At 36.3% G+C, this 15443-nt stretch overlaps 2 protein-coding genes across 2 annotated transcripts in view; both read right to left on the reverse strand.

Moving 5' to 3' along the window:
- LOC109829118 (protein AAR2 homolog) overlaps positions 1-10429 on the reverse strand; it is an 18982-nt gene extending 8553 nt beyond the window's left edge. The window contains exons 1-5 of the mRNA XM_020396223.1: positions 10245-10429; positions 9930-10012; positions 8844-8901; positions 7259-7318; positions 5088-5217 (exon numbers count right to left, since the gene is read on the reverse strand). Coding sequence (XP_020251812.1) covers positions 5088-5217; positions 7259-7318; positions 8844-8901; positions 9930-10012; positions 10245-10358 — 445 coding nt within the window. The 5' untranslated portion in view covers positions 10359-10429. The remainder of the gene's footprint in view (positions 1-5087; positions 5218-7258; positions 7319-8843; positions 8902-9929; positions 10013-10244) is intronic.
- LOC109829119 (actin-interacting protein 1-2-like) overlaps positions 12265-15443 on the reverse strand; it is a 13410-nt gene continuing 10231 nt past the window's right edge. Inside the window, exon 6 of the mRNA XM_020396224.1 lies at positions 12265-12965. Within this exon, the coding sequence (XP_020251813.1) occupies positions 12708-12965 (258 nt within the window). The 3' untranslated portion in view covers positions 12265-12707. The remainder of the gene's footprint in view (positions 12966-15443) is intronic.

Consider the following 15443-nt stretch of genomic DNA (forward strand, 5'->3'; position numbering starts at 1 on the left):
GGATTTGGAAGGCAGTAATCATCAGAAGGGACATGGATAATAGTCGAGTCCAGATCCAGGTTTCATCTGCACAGAAACTTACAAACTACACCTCAACCTAGTCAGATCCACAAACTATGAGATAGAGAGAGTCCTACAAGTGGTGATCTTCTCCCAACTTGTCTTCACAAAGATCTTTTTGCAACAATCCGTACCTTGGAAATTTTAGAACCATGTTTGCAACCAGAGCTTACTTTCTAAACAAAACACTTGGCTTCCAAATTTCACATCCAACAAATAGCAAAGTTCCACCGTCTAGCTTTAAAATCCTCCACCATGTTTTCACGATGTGATTATGGCAGAAACCTCTAACAAATGATTCAGCTTATTCAGTTAAGTCCTTAAGGTAGTACAAGTAAAGCTGATATCTGTTAGAGTGTTAGGTCAACCTTCCCCCTACAAAACCCGTGTTGACTAGCAACACTCTTACTGCCTGACCCCTGTCCTCAATCACTAAAAAGGCTCATCTCACCAAATGAACTTTGGCACAATCAGTATCAATACTCGCACTTTAAGTGGAAGATCATTCTTTAGGACATTTCCATCTAAAGAGGGAAAAGATTCTCAACCAATAAATAGAAGCACGTTGCAGTCTTATCATACAATGTGGGATGTTCACAGTAAGTGAGGCCATATTACAGCGTAGCCGTATTACTAATGACCATATGGAATAAAATAAACAATGAGTGAAGGAGAATACTAAAGTGGAACTTCTATAAGAAAAGGAAAGGAATTAAATCTCAAAAGTAGTTTGCTACCAAAACAATTGAACATTTTTGCATAAGCAGGTAAAGGAAGTGTTAAAGTAATATTACTATGTTGGATAACTTTGTACAGTATTAAATGAGCTACAAACTAATGACTCTCTTGTTTAATTTGGAATGAGTTTACTTATAAACAGCATCCTTTCTTAATTCCCTAATATATCAGTAACAAAATATGAAATCAAAATGATGCTTAACATCGCTTGGGAACAAAATATATCGCAAACTATTTCAACTAGGTAACAACTAATTTGCATGGGGAGTATGCATGAAATGCTCCATAACCTCTACAAAGTTTACTAGTCACTAAAGAAAGAAATGAAAAACATACAGGAATATTTTGCATTAGACTACATGTTAAAATGTGACAGCGCATTTTGAAGCTTACATTAAAATATTAATTTGAACTTCACAACATTAAGATTTAGATGAAAATTTCAGAGCAATATATAAGTGACTAGTGTGATGTAAAATGTAATAGTCAATTTTTTTTATGCAAGGTCTTATATTAGAAGCCCACATGATTTGGAATTGAAAAAAAGGCCATTAGTAAAGCCCATGTATGCAACTCCACTTCTGCAGTGGTCTGTTGCGATTTTTTTGGTGAGATCGTGGGGAAAAAAAGAAGATTTTTTTCCGGATATTTTGCCCGACAAATCTTTATGAATTGATCCTCCCACATCCAATCATGAATCCCTGCAGTTTTTTGTTACAACTACTCTTTTCCACAAATTAAACTCCCTTAGTTTTAGGGATTCTAAAAAAAAAATCTTAACATTCCCTTATATATAGATCTTCTCTCCTCTTCTTCCCTCAACCCCGCAGAGGGAAAAAAACGAAAAAAAAGAGAGAAGGAAAACCCAACCAAGAACAAGAGAGAACGAGATTTGGATTTTTTTTTCTTTAGGATTTGTGGTTCATAGTCTTTTATTCGACGAATCGGTAAGCATTCTTTTCCTCAATATTATTACTTTATAATTATTAATATTTTTGATTTTTTTTCCCACTCGTTACATATATTTTTTTCAATGATTTTTAATATTTGTAAGTTATTAATCTGATTAATACATATGATATTAGTTGATGGCATTCGTAGTAAATAGTTTGATGACATTAGCTGTAAATAGTTTGATGGCATTAGTTGTAAATAGTTGATGGCATTAGCTGTAAATAGTTGATGGCATGAGCTGTAAATAACTTGATGGCAAAGCTGTAAATAGGTGAAGATTTATATGAGCAAGCATTTTCTTCCCTCAATCATTTTCAAAATTTCTTATTAGTTTATGCTTCATGCAACACCATCTTTTTTTTCTTTTCCTTTCTAGTTCATAGAAATAAATAGTAGTATTCATATTTAAAATTATTAGAGATTTTTTTTTGTTATATCTTATTCGGGGAAATAAATAATACGATTTATAATCCTAGGATCTATTTTTACTATCTTATTTATTGATTATATTTTTCTCTCCATGATTTTAACATTACTATTGCTATTAGTACTATTATTTTTTCATAAATTTTCGTATAAATCAAAAGATAAAAATTTCGGCTTATATATAAAGTTTATCATTTACTTATTTAAAAATGTTTATTTAGGAATTTAATAGAAACCGAGATTTACTTATTGTCCGCATTCTCTTAGACATGAAACAGCTATGGGTATAGTTATTAGTTGCACTTGACTATGATGCAAGTGTCTGGAGTTCGAACCCTAGGCCTTCCTTTTTCACACATATATATGTTTTGGGTCGGTTTGAAACCGAACCCGACCCGGTACAGACCCGTTACTATATTCCAGACCCGTTTGAGTTCAAAATACACAAATACCCGACCCGTTTAGATCTATAACCCCTCGGACCCGACCCAGTTCAGACCCATTATCAAATTGAAAATGTTTATTTAGGAATTTAATAGAAACCGAGATTTACTTATTGTCTGCATTCTCTTAGACATGAAACAGTTATGGGTGTAGTTATTAGTTGCACTTGACTATGATGCAAGTGTCTGGAGTTCGAACCCTAGGCCTTCCTTTTTCACACATATATGTTTTGGGACGGTTTGCAACCGAACCCGACCTAGTACAGACCCGTTACTAAATTCCAGACCCGTTTGGGTTCAAAATACACAAATACCCGACCTGTTTAGATCTATAACCCCTCGGACCCGACCCAGTTCGGACCCATTATCAAATTACAGATCCGTTATTAAATTTTCAGATCCGTTTGGATCCATAACCCTAAATTACAGACCCATTATCCAATTTTCAGGCTCGTTTGGATCTAAAAACCCAAATTTCAAACTCGTTTGACCTAGTTAGGACCCAATATCATATTTCAGACCTGTTTAAGTTTTTTTCTCACTAAAATCAGTTTTTGTAGATTTCTATGTAGTCAATTTAAAATTTGTTAGACCGTTTGACACTAACAATTAGCTAATTAGTTATTTTTTGTTTATTAAGATGAATGATGATATTGTTTGATCTCTTGATGCTTATTGGATCACCTGATGCTATGTTGATCACCTAGTGACATTTAATGAGGTTGATGGTGCATGAAGACGACTTCTGTTAAAAATATGATCTATAAGCGTGCTTTCATAGCATGGTTATGCCCTCGATATCGATATCCCGATATGAGGTATTTTCTTGGCTATTACTTTTGTAGCATCGACTAGACGATGCACCCATCTTGATTGGACATGTTTTGGATCACGTTTATTTTCATAGTTTTACATAAGTCGGTTCACAATAACTCTGTGGTTAGTGCACAACATTTTATGCACAGTCACTTAGATTAAACAAAAAACATGGGGTTTATAAAGGGGAATTAGACGAAGAATATAACATGTATATAAACGGTCACATACGCATTCCTGATATCATGAGTTATATATACAAGAGCCAAAGGGCCAATACTTGACTTGAAGCCGTGTTCCCGAGACGGTTTACGGGGAACCGATTTATATACATAAAATTATTCTTCTCTAATTCAAATAACATCTAAAATAATAATAATATGCTTGTGTGTTGGTGATGGACCTTATCTTGATCTCTTGACTAGCATTTCCTTTCATCATTGTTAATTTAGAATTCATCTTTTTTTTATATGCTACCTACACTTACACACGCACAATTTTCTCATTTTACATGCTTGTTGGAAGTTTTCTGACTCCCCTGGTGTTTGCGTGTCCCAGACTCGGAGACTGTTCTTTCTTCGCAGGACTGAGAGTATTTCGAGGAGCAGACTCAGCGGCAGTGATCACCGTTCATTCTATCAGTTCTTCAGTTCAGTTGTTTTAGGTAGTTATTTGGTTTAGGCTTTTCTCTTGAGTTCCATGTGACTTTTCTAGACTAAGATGTAAAAAAATTCTTGACTCTTTTCCATGGTGGATAGTTGTGAACTCGTATTCGAACTCTGTTCTTTTTTGGAGATTTTTTTATCTATACATTTCTTTTATTATCTTGGTTACATGCTCTATGGTGTAGTTTTAGTTTTATATTGACATACAGGATAATCCAGAGGCGTGAAAGTGACCGTATGGTTGCATTGCCGGCCGAGTCACGCTCCAAACTATTACATTTTGGAATCAGGGCGTGACATAAAATAATTTAATATTTTTCAGTCATCTGCCAATACCCTTCCCTCCGAAGGAAAAGAGTAAAAGAGCAAGAGAAAACAAACGGGAGGGAGGGAGGGAGGGAGAGCTCTTTTGTGTACACCATTCTATCGAGTAGTTGATAGTTTATAGGTAGCAGCATCACAACAGTGTTCATTCTAGAACACATAAGTAGAAAACTCGGCTAAAGTTTATCACAGCCTGACTGAAGGGAGTACCTGGAAAACATGTATTTTTTATGAATTGTCCATGGTACTAAAATACGGAATGTATGAAGAAAAAGGCATCACAGCCCGACTGATGAATCATCCATTGTACTAAAATATATAATTTGTGATGGCATAATTTGCCAAATCATATATGATATAATAATAAGCAGTAAATGTAATCAGGAACTGATGAACTAATAAAAGAAAAACCGGGCCTTTCATAACCATATATGTAGAAAAACGTACTGTAGAGTACCATATACAGGATCTTATGGCAGCTTAAGCCTTACCATGCCTGATGCTAAACACTATACATGAAAGGGAATTTGGAATGTAGGCATGTCATGGTATGTGCCTGGTTTTATAAATATAACTATAATCAGATAACAAGAACATAATAGGCTCAGATACAAAAAAATTCACCAACAGAAAACAACATGAAATAAGTGATGGAGTGTACCAATCCGTTCAATGGTATCCTTTGTGATATAACTTGAAAGCTGCTTCCACTCCCCAAAGTGATCTAAAGCATAAGGCCCTAGGTGGTGATCAAATTCAAAGCGTTTCACTGCTTCAAAATACCTGGCTTCCTAACAGAAAATGCAAATTCTAGTTAAAGATCTACCAATTATTATGGTTCAGTACAACAAAGGACAAAACAATATAGGTAATTAAGAAAATGAACTCAAGTTCTTTGAAAGATGCACACAATCATGAACAAACAAACACACACAAGAACACACACACACACACACAAAAAAGACAGAGGGAAGAAGGGATCGAGATAGTGAATCTACTTAAAGATCAAATTAATTGAAGCCAATAAAAAGATCGAGGCAATAGTTAAAACCATATGGGAAAAAAGGAAGAATGGAGAAAGCAATTTGATGCAGGTAACGTGCCATGAATTGAAAGTTGATGCATCCACTAGAGACCACAAAGGTCAAATACATACACTATCAGTCTGTCACGCATAAAGCCTAAACTAGCACAAAAAAGAAGAAAAAATATTGAGAATATCATGATACAACTACAAACATAAGATGGGATGTATTTTCATTTTTAATCATTTGCAACATCATTTTCATTGAGAAAACTTTTCTTTACTGTTAGATGAGACCGGATAACATGGGTACTTTGTGAACATGAACACTGTGTCAGAACATAAGAAAAGAAGTTACAATCTAGATGTAACCTTCACCCTACTGATAACCCTACAGACATCTAATAGTGTACAGAATAATTTAGAATGACTTTCTAGATGTAACCAATAGAGGAAAATATTAAATAACACAAACTAAAATCTCCAGGTAGAGCATTTCTCAATTCATCTTATGGAACACTTTTAAGTAAATGTATAAATATTGGTATCCACAGAAGTGCGAGCAAGAAATGACCGTGTAAAATGAGTATCAGATATAGATGGCATGATACATCTGATGAGAATAATTTTTCAAAATAAGTTGTCCACTTCAGCTACATGGTGAAATCTTGTTCACAACTGTCATAGACCACGTACCTATGCAGATAGTGCCCTAGTTTAACCGTCTAAAGTAATCATCTAATTAGCATGACAAAATTCTCAATGGATAAACATTTCAACTATATCACAATATAAAAAAAACACCATGATATAAAAGTTATTTACTTCAATTGAATACTCCAATAAACATCAGCAATATGCCATGAAACATCATCATCCTCTGCACCTTCTCCCATAAAATAAGGTCGCCTGTCAAGCTCGGGTCAGGATTCAGAATCTCCACAAAAGAGTTGGGTCTCAAATTGCTAACCCAGGTAACTATTTGGAAGGTATAGCGTTCAACAAGCTGAAGCCTAGGGCCACGTTTAAAATCGGTTACAGTTGGGGTTAAAAGAGAACATGGCTTCATATTGTCAAACAAATTTAATAAATATGGGTTAAAATTACTGAGGACCACAGTTAAACTAACAATATTGGAGGAGTGATTGGCAAAACCGGCCGTTACTGTTGGATCAAATGATTTGAACATGGCCTCAAAAGGTATTTACAAAGCTACCTTCCTTTACCAGATTATTGTTTTATCCCAGGTAAACCCAACCAATGAATATCTTAACTTGACCTCAAAATGATCTAATCCAAACTCCAGGAAGCGCAGAAGAATTTGTTTGAGATTTTGAGTTGTTATAGACAATTAACCGTTCTTAACCATTTCTCCTGAACCCAAACATAACTAGAAAGCTAAGCTGTGCAAAACCTGAATATCTTCCTAGTAGTAAATAAACCTACCATTTTGGTCTTACAATTTATGCTCATTCAACATAATCGTCAATTCTCTGTAGTAAATCGGCATCAAATTCCTACTTTTGACCAAGTATAACTAGGTCACAAGCACCCTAGATGCCTAGCCAATGGTATATGAACTCATTCCTTTTGTTTCTCAGTTTAAGCTCATGCAACCAAGCTGCAGTGTAAACAAAACAAACCATGAATAGTACACTTAAAATACTTATAGCGGAACTCAGAATCATTGATGTAGGAGACTCCAAGATTATACCCACATTTAATTTTTTTATAAAAAAGTATATCTACACTTCCAACTACAACTGTACAAAATGCTTGACGTAAGATAGAAAGGGTAGACAAAGAACCTCTTCTTCCGAGATTTTGGCCAACCGCTCCTCTTGTTGATGCCACTCACGAACTATTACCTGAGGCAATCATATTAAAAAACAAAGCTGTGTTTATCTATTAAAGATGAGAAGCAAAGTTTTCCCTTAAAATGTATATTATCACATCTCGAATACGTAAAACATATCATAATGTATCATGACAGCCTTGAATCTGTAAAATATAACTAGGTTTCCCTTTTTGCCTAAAGAACTTTTAATGAGATCTGCAGTTTAAGTGAATATCATTTGGAGGTCAAGGAGTAGAAGAGAAAGCAATTATTTTCTTCCTTCAAGTGAATGGAACAAACCAAAAGTAATGAACATAACAACATATACTATTACTGTAATTCCAACCTCAGTTAACATCTAAGAAAGCCATCCGGTCTAACCGGTTCTTTTTTAAGAGAGAAGTAAAGAAATGCTAGATGACCACAAGTAATCCTTCAAATGCTGCACCAATTTTGTTTACTTCAGTTTTGCTTATTCTTGCATGTGCAAAGAACTTGGCAAAAAACAAATTTACACAAGAACATGAAATCAAGATAGTTTGGGTGATCTAATAGATAGCAACACCCAAGATCTTGAATTAATTTTAAGTTTCCTTGACACAATTTTCTAACAACAATTTATTTGCCACTTAAATCATGATTAATGAAACTAGTGGAACTTTGGAAGAGAGCAAAGAAGCGAGAGCGAGAAAGAGATAATCTAGTTTGAAAGAGAAAATGTTGTATACAAACATGCACGCACACACAAATTTGAAATGAGAAGAAGAAAGTCTATGGCTTGTTCCAATTCTGACCCATATCTTAAGAGACATAAGATATGCAATTGGTAGAAGTTCCATGAATCATTAAACAACAGGTATTAGGCTGTTTGATAGGGTTAGATGTGTCACATTTAGGCAAAGGTCTGAGAATCTTATATGTGATCTATGCTAATATAACCACGTGATCAAGTCCAATAAATAACATCATGCTGTCATGGTTTCTTGCAACGAGTGATATGAAATATGGATAAAATAAGGAACCTCTGAAGCTTAACTGCCTTGTTCTCAAACTTGTTCCAAGCTCAAAATTGTTAAAAAGCATTTACTATTTGTTTAAAGACCTATGCTCTCGATAAGGCTACGAAGGGATCTGCTTTGCAGCTATATTTGGAGAAATGCATATGTTAAAACAGACAAAACTTCTGCAACATGCATTACACAATATGACGAACATAATATGAGTAAGAGTCCACCATGAGGGGTTGATAACCAGACCAGAAGCATCAAATTTAGAATAAATTCAAGTCTTTGAGGAGTTTTATTATGCTGAGATGTTCCTAAGAGGAGAAAGACTATTCCTACAATATTTTCTCTTGAAACTTAGTATGTCAGCATTTTCAATGAAAGATATGATAGATACATGTAAAGGGAAAATATCCAGAACTGAGAAGTTAGATCCTTAAATTACATCAAGTTACAATATGTGAATTTATCAACAAGGTTCACAAAAAACATTAAAAACTAATTATACGGTCAACAAATGGGGATCTAAGATGTAGGAAATTGAAGAAATACCTCTGATGGGTGAGCAATAATGAAGAAACCAACAGTCGGTGAAAACTCTTTTCCTTCTCTATATGCATCACAAAACATAAGAAGTTAAAAAAAGAGCTCCCAGTCCGAAAAAGGAATGAAAGAAATATATCAAAACAAGTTTAACGGATACAGTCCTATCTATAACCTGGATCAACTTCAAATTCGTATAAGAACATCAAGCCCTTTAATGCCCATAAAACCATAAATAATGGTAAATCAACTGAATGGATTTATTTGAAATTGTTACAAGCATGATATCTTGAGCAGCTATTAGATGGCCTTACTAATCCTTCAAGCCAGAAAATCTTAGTGGAAAGAAAAAGATGTCTAGATTTGTTTTCAGCCAAGAAATCCCTTCTATTTAGTTAACTAGTCATAACAATAAACATCATAACTAGCCATGACACTGTTCATCAAATATTATGTCCCATAAAATGGAGTAGTTATGGGGCATACATGTATTGACACAAAAAAAATGCAAGACATCTCACAGTCTGCATGCGGAAAAACATCCTAAATTATAGAAAACACATCTGTAGAAGTTTAGTGATTTGTGAATCTTCAATCATTTTTAATTTTCCTAATAAAAAATTTGAGAAGAATTGTTATGGCTCTTAATTTCATCACAAAAATTAGTGTAAGCAAACAGTGGCAACAAAAAAATGTAACATTTTTGGCAAGAGAGGAAAAAAGAAAGAACGAGACAATTTATTTTGAAAAAGCAAATGCTCATCCACTACATTTAAAGCGGCAATTTGTTAGGAAGAAAGTGATAAATAGGAGAAACAGAGGTGCCCCATGGTTAACTTTCATGTCTAGACTAACAAAATCCCGACGAGTGTTGCTGCCAATTAAATAGTTTAGGGGGCAGAAGTGGCTACACAGCCACAATATAGAGGGTATCACAACAAACATCAATTTTTTTTAAAAAAATATGTAAAACTAAGCTCTATATACAGGAGAAGAACCGAGCATAAACCCATTGCCTCAATCTATTAGCCAGATTAGATTGCGTCATGCTCAACTATTTAATAAAATTTTCAATTATCTCCTGATTAAGCTTACTTGTTCGCAGCGCAATAGTAGATGAAATGCGGGCCAGGAGGGACCATCTTGATACCCATAAAGTTCGGTCCAACAGAAAACACCTGCAAAAAGGCAAAGGAAACACCATTTAAACCGAATTCCTTTTCACAGCCGCATTAACTCAAACACAGTTAACACATCGTAACCAAGATCGAATCTTTACCAAAACAAAAAAATAAATTCCCCTCCGAGGGACTCTTGAATAGAGGTACGCTGGCTAGCGTGCCATTTTACTTGGTCCTAAGCTCTCAAATTAGGTCAAAAGGAAGAGGAGAGAGAGGAAGAAAAAGAAACCTGGGTGTCGACGCCGAAGAGAGTGAACTGAGGGACGTTGAGGAGGAGGAGGGTCGCTCCTTTCTTCACCATTTCCAGCGCTGTCTCTTCGTCCATTTTCAAGCCTGAAGCCATTTTCCCTTTGTTCTCTCTCTCTCTCTCTCTCCCCCCGAACAATTAACAAGTGAGGAACAAAAGGAGGGAAGGCTCCAGAGGAACAAGTGAGCGAAAATGTACCGTAGACGGTAATCGGGTTTGGGTAGTGGCCAGTGGGGACCCGATAGTTTCCTGTTTGTCGGGTCGGGTGTGTTTCTTTAGCAGATCCAACTTAACATTTGTGATGGCTGAGGGGATGTTTCAGCCAAACAACTACAAAATAATTAGGAAGAAGAATTTTTCAAAACAGACCCGCTTCAACTTTTTTTTCTTAAAACCGACCCGTTTTTTTTTTTTTATCAAAACCGACCCGATTTTGTAATTAGCAGCTTAATCACCATCCTAAACAGTCGGGGTTGGCAACCCCGACTATTTAGGAAGGTGTTAAACCCTAATTAGAAGCCTTAAACCCTAAAAATTAATGTCCTAAATAGTCGGGGTTGCCAACCCCGACTGTTTAGGAATGTGATTAATCTGCTAATTACAAAATCGGGTCGGTTTTGATAAATAAAAAAAAAACGGGTCGGTTTTAAGAAAAAAAAGTTGAAGTGGGTCTGTTTTGAAAAATTCTTCTAATTAGGAATGTTCCGGAATTCCTTAATAATAACATAGCTTTTGGGATATGTTTAACTCAACGTGGTAGAATTATGAAGTGAATTAGAAAATATCTAGATTCTGAGAGTAAATTTATAAGTGCAGTTGATTTGGGGGTTACAAGTACAAAACCCATTTGAGTATCGTATGTATGTATATCCATCGACATGGGGTTGCCGTTACACTAAAAGCCCCCAAAGAAAGAAAATATTTCTGAAGAAATATTTGTTTTTTTTTACCCCCCAGCCCGCTAGACAATGATGATAATGGTAACCATGTCTTTCTAGTTATTTTCGGCATGTAAGCATAATTGCATCACTGCAAAGGAAAAGCAACAATCGTAGGAAACATCCTTATATAATCCGCATACCTCGCAAGAGATCAGCTATAGAGCTGGTATTTGCCAAAGACATTATCGTCTGTATACCATTGGCACTAAACATTTTCGATGTTTATCATCGATAGTTGGCCCATTCTGGCATAACACCTGGTATTCGCACAAATTTTAACCGAAATGCTTGAACAAAAATATTTTAATCCGCTATTAGAACAAATATATTTTGATCAATTCAGGCGTTGTCTGTAAGAATTCAAGAAGAGGAATACCCTTGCGGACAAATTTTCAAAACCGACCCTTTGGGGTTTTTAATTGCAAAAAACGACCCATTTCACACTTATTTATAAAAACCGACCCCAGGGGCTGAAAACAGGTCGGTTTTTGAAAAATTTTTTCCCAAACTTCACGGGAGTTGAACTCCCGTGAAGTTTTGTTATGAGAAAAACTTCACGGGAGTTCAACTCCCGTGAAGTTTGGGAAAAAAATTTTCAAAAACCGACCTGTTTTCAGCCCCTGGGGTCGGTTTTTGTAAATATTTTCAAAACCGGTCGTTTTTTGCAAATAAAAACCCCAAGGGGTCGGTTTTGAAAATTTGTCCATACCCTTGCAGAAAGAAGCATTTTGTTACCCTGCGGAGATCCATCAAATGTAGAGAAGTAGAAATACATCCTATGGTTGTATCTGCAGAAGCAATACCATAAACTGAATCATCTGTCAAAAAGAGTTGAGGCACACGAACACTACCACACTTTAAAATTTTGTCCAACTTTGCTATCGGAGAAAAAAAAAGATAAAAAATAACAAAAATAAAATAAAAATGATACCATCTTCACAAATTCAGATACCCAAAAGCTCAACTCCAAGCAAGCAAAATAGGTAAAACTCAAACCAAAACATATGCGAATCAAGGCAAGCTAAACATCTAGCCTAAAAATGAAAAGATACAAACATCCAAAGCTCAATCATCGCCTTGCGGAGAAATCTACTATCTTCATAAATTTTCACACACAAATACATTGATCTTCTTCAAAGCTCACCACTGTTTGAAAGCTAGATCGGAGACTCCTCCCAACAGAAACAACAAAGATGAGGCAAAAATCAGAATTGCCAATTAAAACAACAAAGATAAGGCAAACAAAATATTACACCTCACCTTTAAAATCCACGAACATTACAATCACAACAAAAAGAGTTGGGACATGTCGACTTCTCTTTTCTCCCATCTTCACAAATTTAAACACCCCAAAAACTCGAGCCAAACAAAACAATAACAGCCAAACCAGGAGATGCAAACTCGAGGCAAACAAACCTACTAACGTCAAACCCAAACATGCAACTGCATTATTTGATGAACCAACCACTGCGCAAATTACCACCTAGCAAAGAATCATACTATGTTACTGCTGGTTAAGTTTCCACACACGAACACATCCATCTTCTCCTGAGCTCACCACACTGTTCTCATCATCGAAAGCCAAACCAGAGACTCCTCCCAAGTGAGCTCCTTTTATCGTTACTCGATTGCTTGCAGGCTTGTCTACGTCGTACACAATCACACAGGTGTCAAGAGAACCAGTAGCGACCATTTGGTTATCAGGAGACCATGCTAGGCAGTTGATACGTGCCGTGTGGTACAGCATGTTCTTTAGTTTCACCTGGTGAAAAGGACCCATACATTTGAAAATCGTAGAAAAAAATAACATATATCCAGAGGAAAACATAGAAAACATTATAGTAGTCTTGCATTAGCATTAGGAGAGGCTCAAATATCAGAAAAAGAACACAGCAAACCATACATATGCTAGTTGCTGAAATAGCACTACATTTGATTTTTTTTTTTTTTTTTGGAGTTACATATGTCCATTTTTTATTCAACTCGATTAAGGGTCACCTACATTACTAATTAGCAACCACTACACATTTAATATCCTAATTTTTATTTGCTTATAGATCTAGTTCTAAATACTATATTTATTGTCTCGTTTAGCTCTCGACGATATAACTGAGAAAATGTGATGATTCCTACATACTAGCCAATGTGTAACAACTCCACTGAGCTACATTGTTTATCTTCAGTCCTTGTGAGTTTGAATAACAAGAAAAATCAAGACTAAAATTTGCAGAAGAAATATATATACAGGAAATTGATCTAATCAGATACTATATCATTCTCAGAACCTTTAAGTTGATCCTTATCCATAAAGGCTCTGTTTGGCAAAACTAGCTGAAAGCTGTGAGATTATAGCTGAAAGCTGTCAAGCTAGCTGAAAGCTGTGAAATTATAGCTGAAAGCTGATAGCTGTGTAGCTAGCTGATTGACTAGAGCTGTTTGGCAAAAGAAGCTGTACAACTAGCTTAAATTTGTTAAATGACTAAAAAGGTCATGCAATATTATTGATATAAAATTAGAATTATTAGGGGCAAAAACGAAAGAAAAAAATTAACAGCTCCTTCCCAAAGACAAACGCTACTTGAGATAGCTTTCCAAAAGCTACTTAGAAAAGACACAATCTTCAAAATAATTTTCTCCTATTTTTGGTCACCAAACAGCTCTACTAGCTTATTGACCAAGTCAATAAGACACAAGCTCTTAGATAAGACACTTTTTTTTGGTTGCCAAACAGTGCCAAAATCAACATTCTGCCAGGAATAAATTTGGTTTAGATGACAAAATCTTCAAATCTCCCTTTGTAACATTTTTTTTCTCTTGACTTTTAGTTTGTTGGAGTATTAACAACAAGGGGAAGAGGTTTACATAGCATGGAAGAGCTGGGACTTGGGAAGAAACCAATTCACATCAGAAAGAACACGAAGTAATAGGGGGAAGACTTCCAATGTAATATTTGATGGTTCTTTATTTTATTCAGCTACTTCATAGTGCATGGTTTCTCAATTTATTTAGAAAATTTGGGTTAAACGACAAGAAACTTCAAATTTCCCTTTGTGACATTTTATTTTCCTTTTTGTCCTTTAGTTTGTTTAGGCTACATTTGGTAACCAGGGTGTTTGTGGCGTTTTTGTTTTGTTTCTGCTAAAAAAGAAACATAACGCGTTTGGGAACTGATCTGTTTTTCTATCCTAAAACACAACCAACCTAGAATTTCGACGCTTTTCTCAAAACAACAAAAATCTGTTTTTAAGCCTAGGGTTTTCATTTCCCCCCAAAACGACGACCCCCAACTTCAGACCTATCCTCCTCACCATCGTCAGATTGCCGCCACGCCTCGGGACCACGAAGTCACCATCTCCCCAAAGTCCTATTGCCGTCTCTGTCTCCCCCAAGTCCCGTCGCCTTCGCGGTCTCCTCCAAGTCCTATTGTCGTCTCTGTCTCCCCCAAGTCCCGTTGCCGTCGCGGTCTCCTCCAATTCCTATTGCCGTCTCCGTCTCCCCTAAGTCCCGTCGTCGTCGCGGTCTCCTCCAAGTCCTATTGCCGTCTATCTCCCCCAAGTCACGTCGCCATCGCCGTCTGCCCGGCCTAGGTCCCATCGTGCGTGCGGCCTCTCCTGGCCAAGTCGGCTCGTCGTCGGCGCGTCGATGCCTCCAAGTTCGGCCGTCGCTGGACAGGTGCACTACGCGCAACGAACTCGATCGGCAGTGCGCTGGTCAAGTCGTCTACTCCCAGTAGATCGGCGCGCGCAGTGACTGCTGGCTGCGACAACGAAGACGATGTCGCCATCATTGTCTCCTTCCAGCAGATCGCAGCCGGCATCTTTACGACGAAGTCGCCGACTGCCGTCGTCCTTTCTTTCCCGTCAAATCTCCGTCGATAGGTATACTCTTTCTCTCCTCATCACCTAATCTCCTCTCACTTACTCTTCTTCTCCTATTATTTTGTTTTATCTTTGATTCCTCCAACATTTGATCAATTTTATTGTCTAAACATCAATGTTTAGAGATCAACTTTTACTGATTGATCTGAGAAATTTTGGAAGAATTTTGAGTTATTTGTGATGTAATCTGAGAGGAAGCTGTTGTAGGGTTTTACTGATCTCAAAACATAAATTTACATAGAAATTAATCTGAGAATTTATTGCTTAGAGACTGTTTTATTTGTGGAAATCTATTTGCTAGGGGGGAAGTGTTCTTGGCCGTTCTTTTTTCTTTTTCTTTTTTTTTGGGGGGGGGGGGGGGG

The sequence above is a fragment of the Asparagus officinalis genome, chromosome 1 (assembly GCF_001876935.1).
Source record: "Asparagus officinalis chromosome 1, Aspof.V1, whole genome shotgun sequence".
NCBI classification, from domain to species: Eukaryota; Viridiplantae; Streptophyta; class Magnoliopsida; order Asparagales; family Asparagaceae; genus Asparagus; species Asparagus officinalis.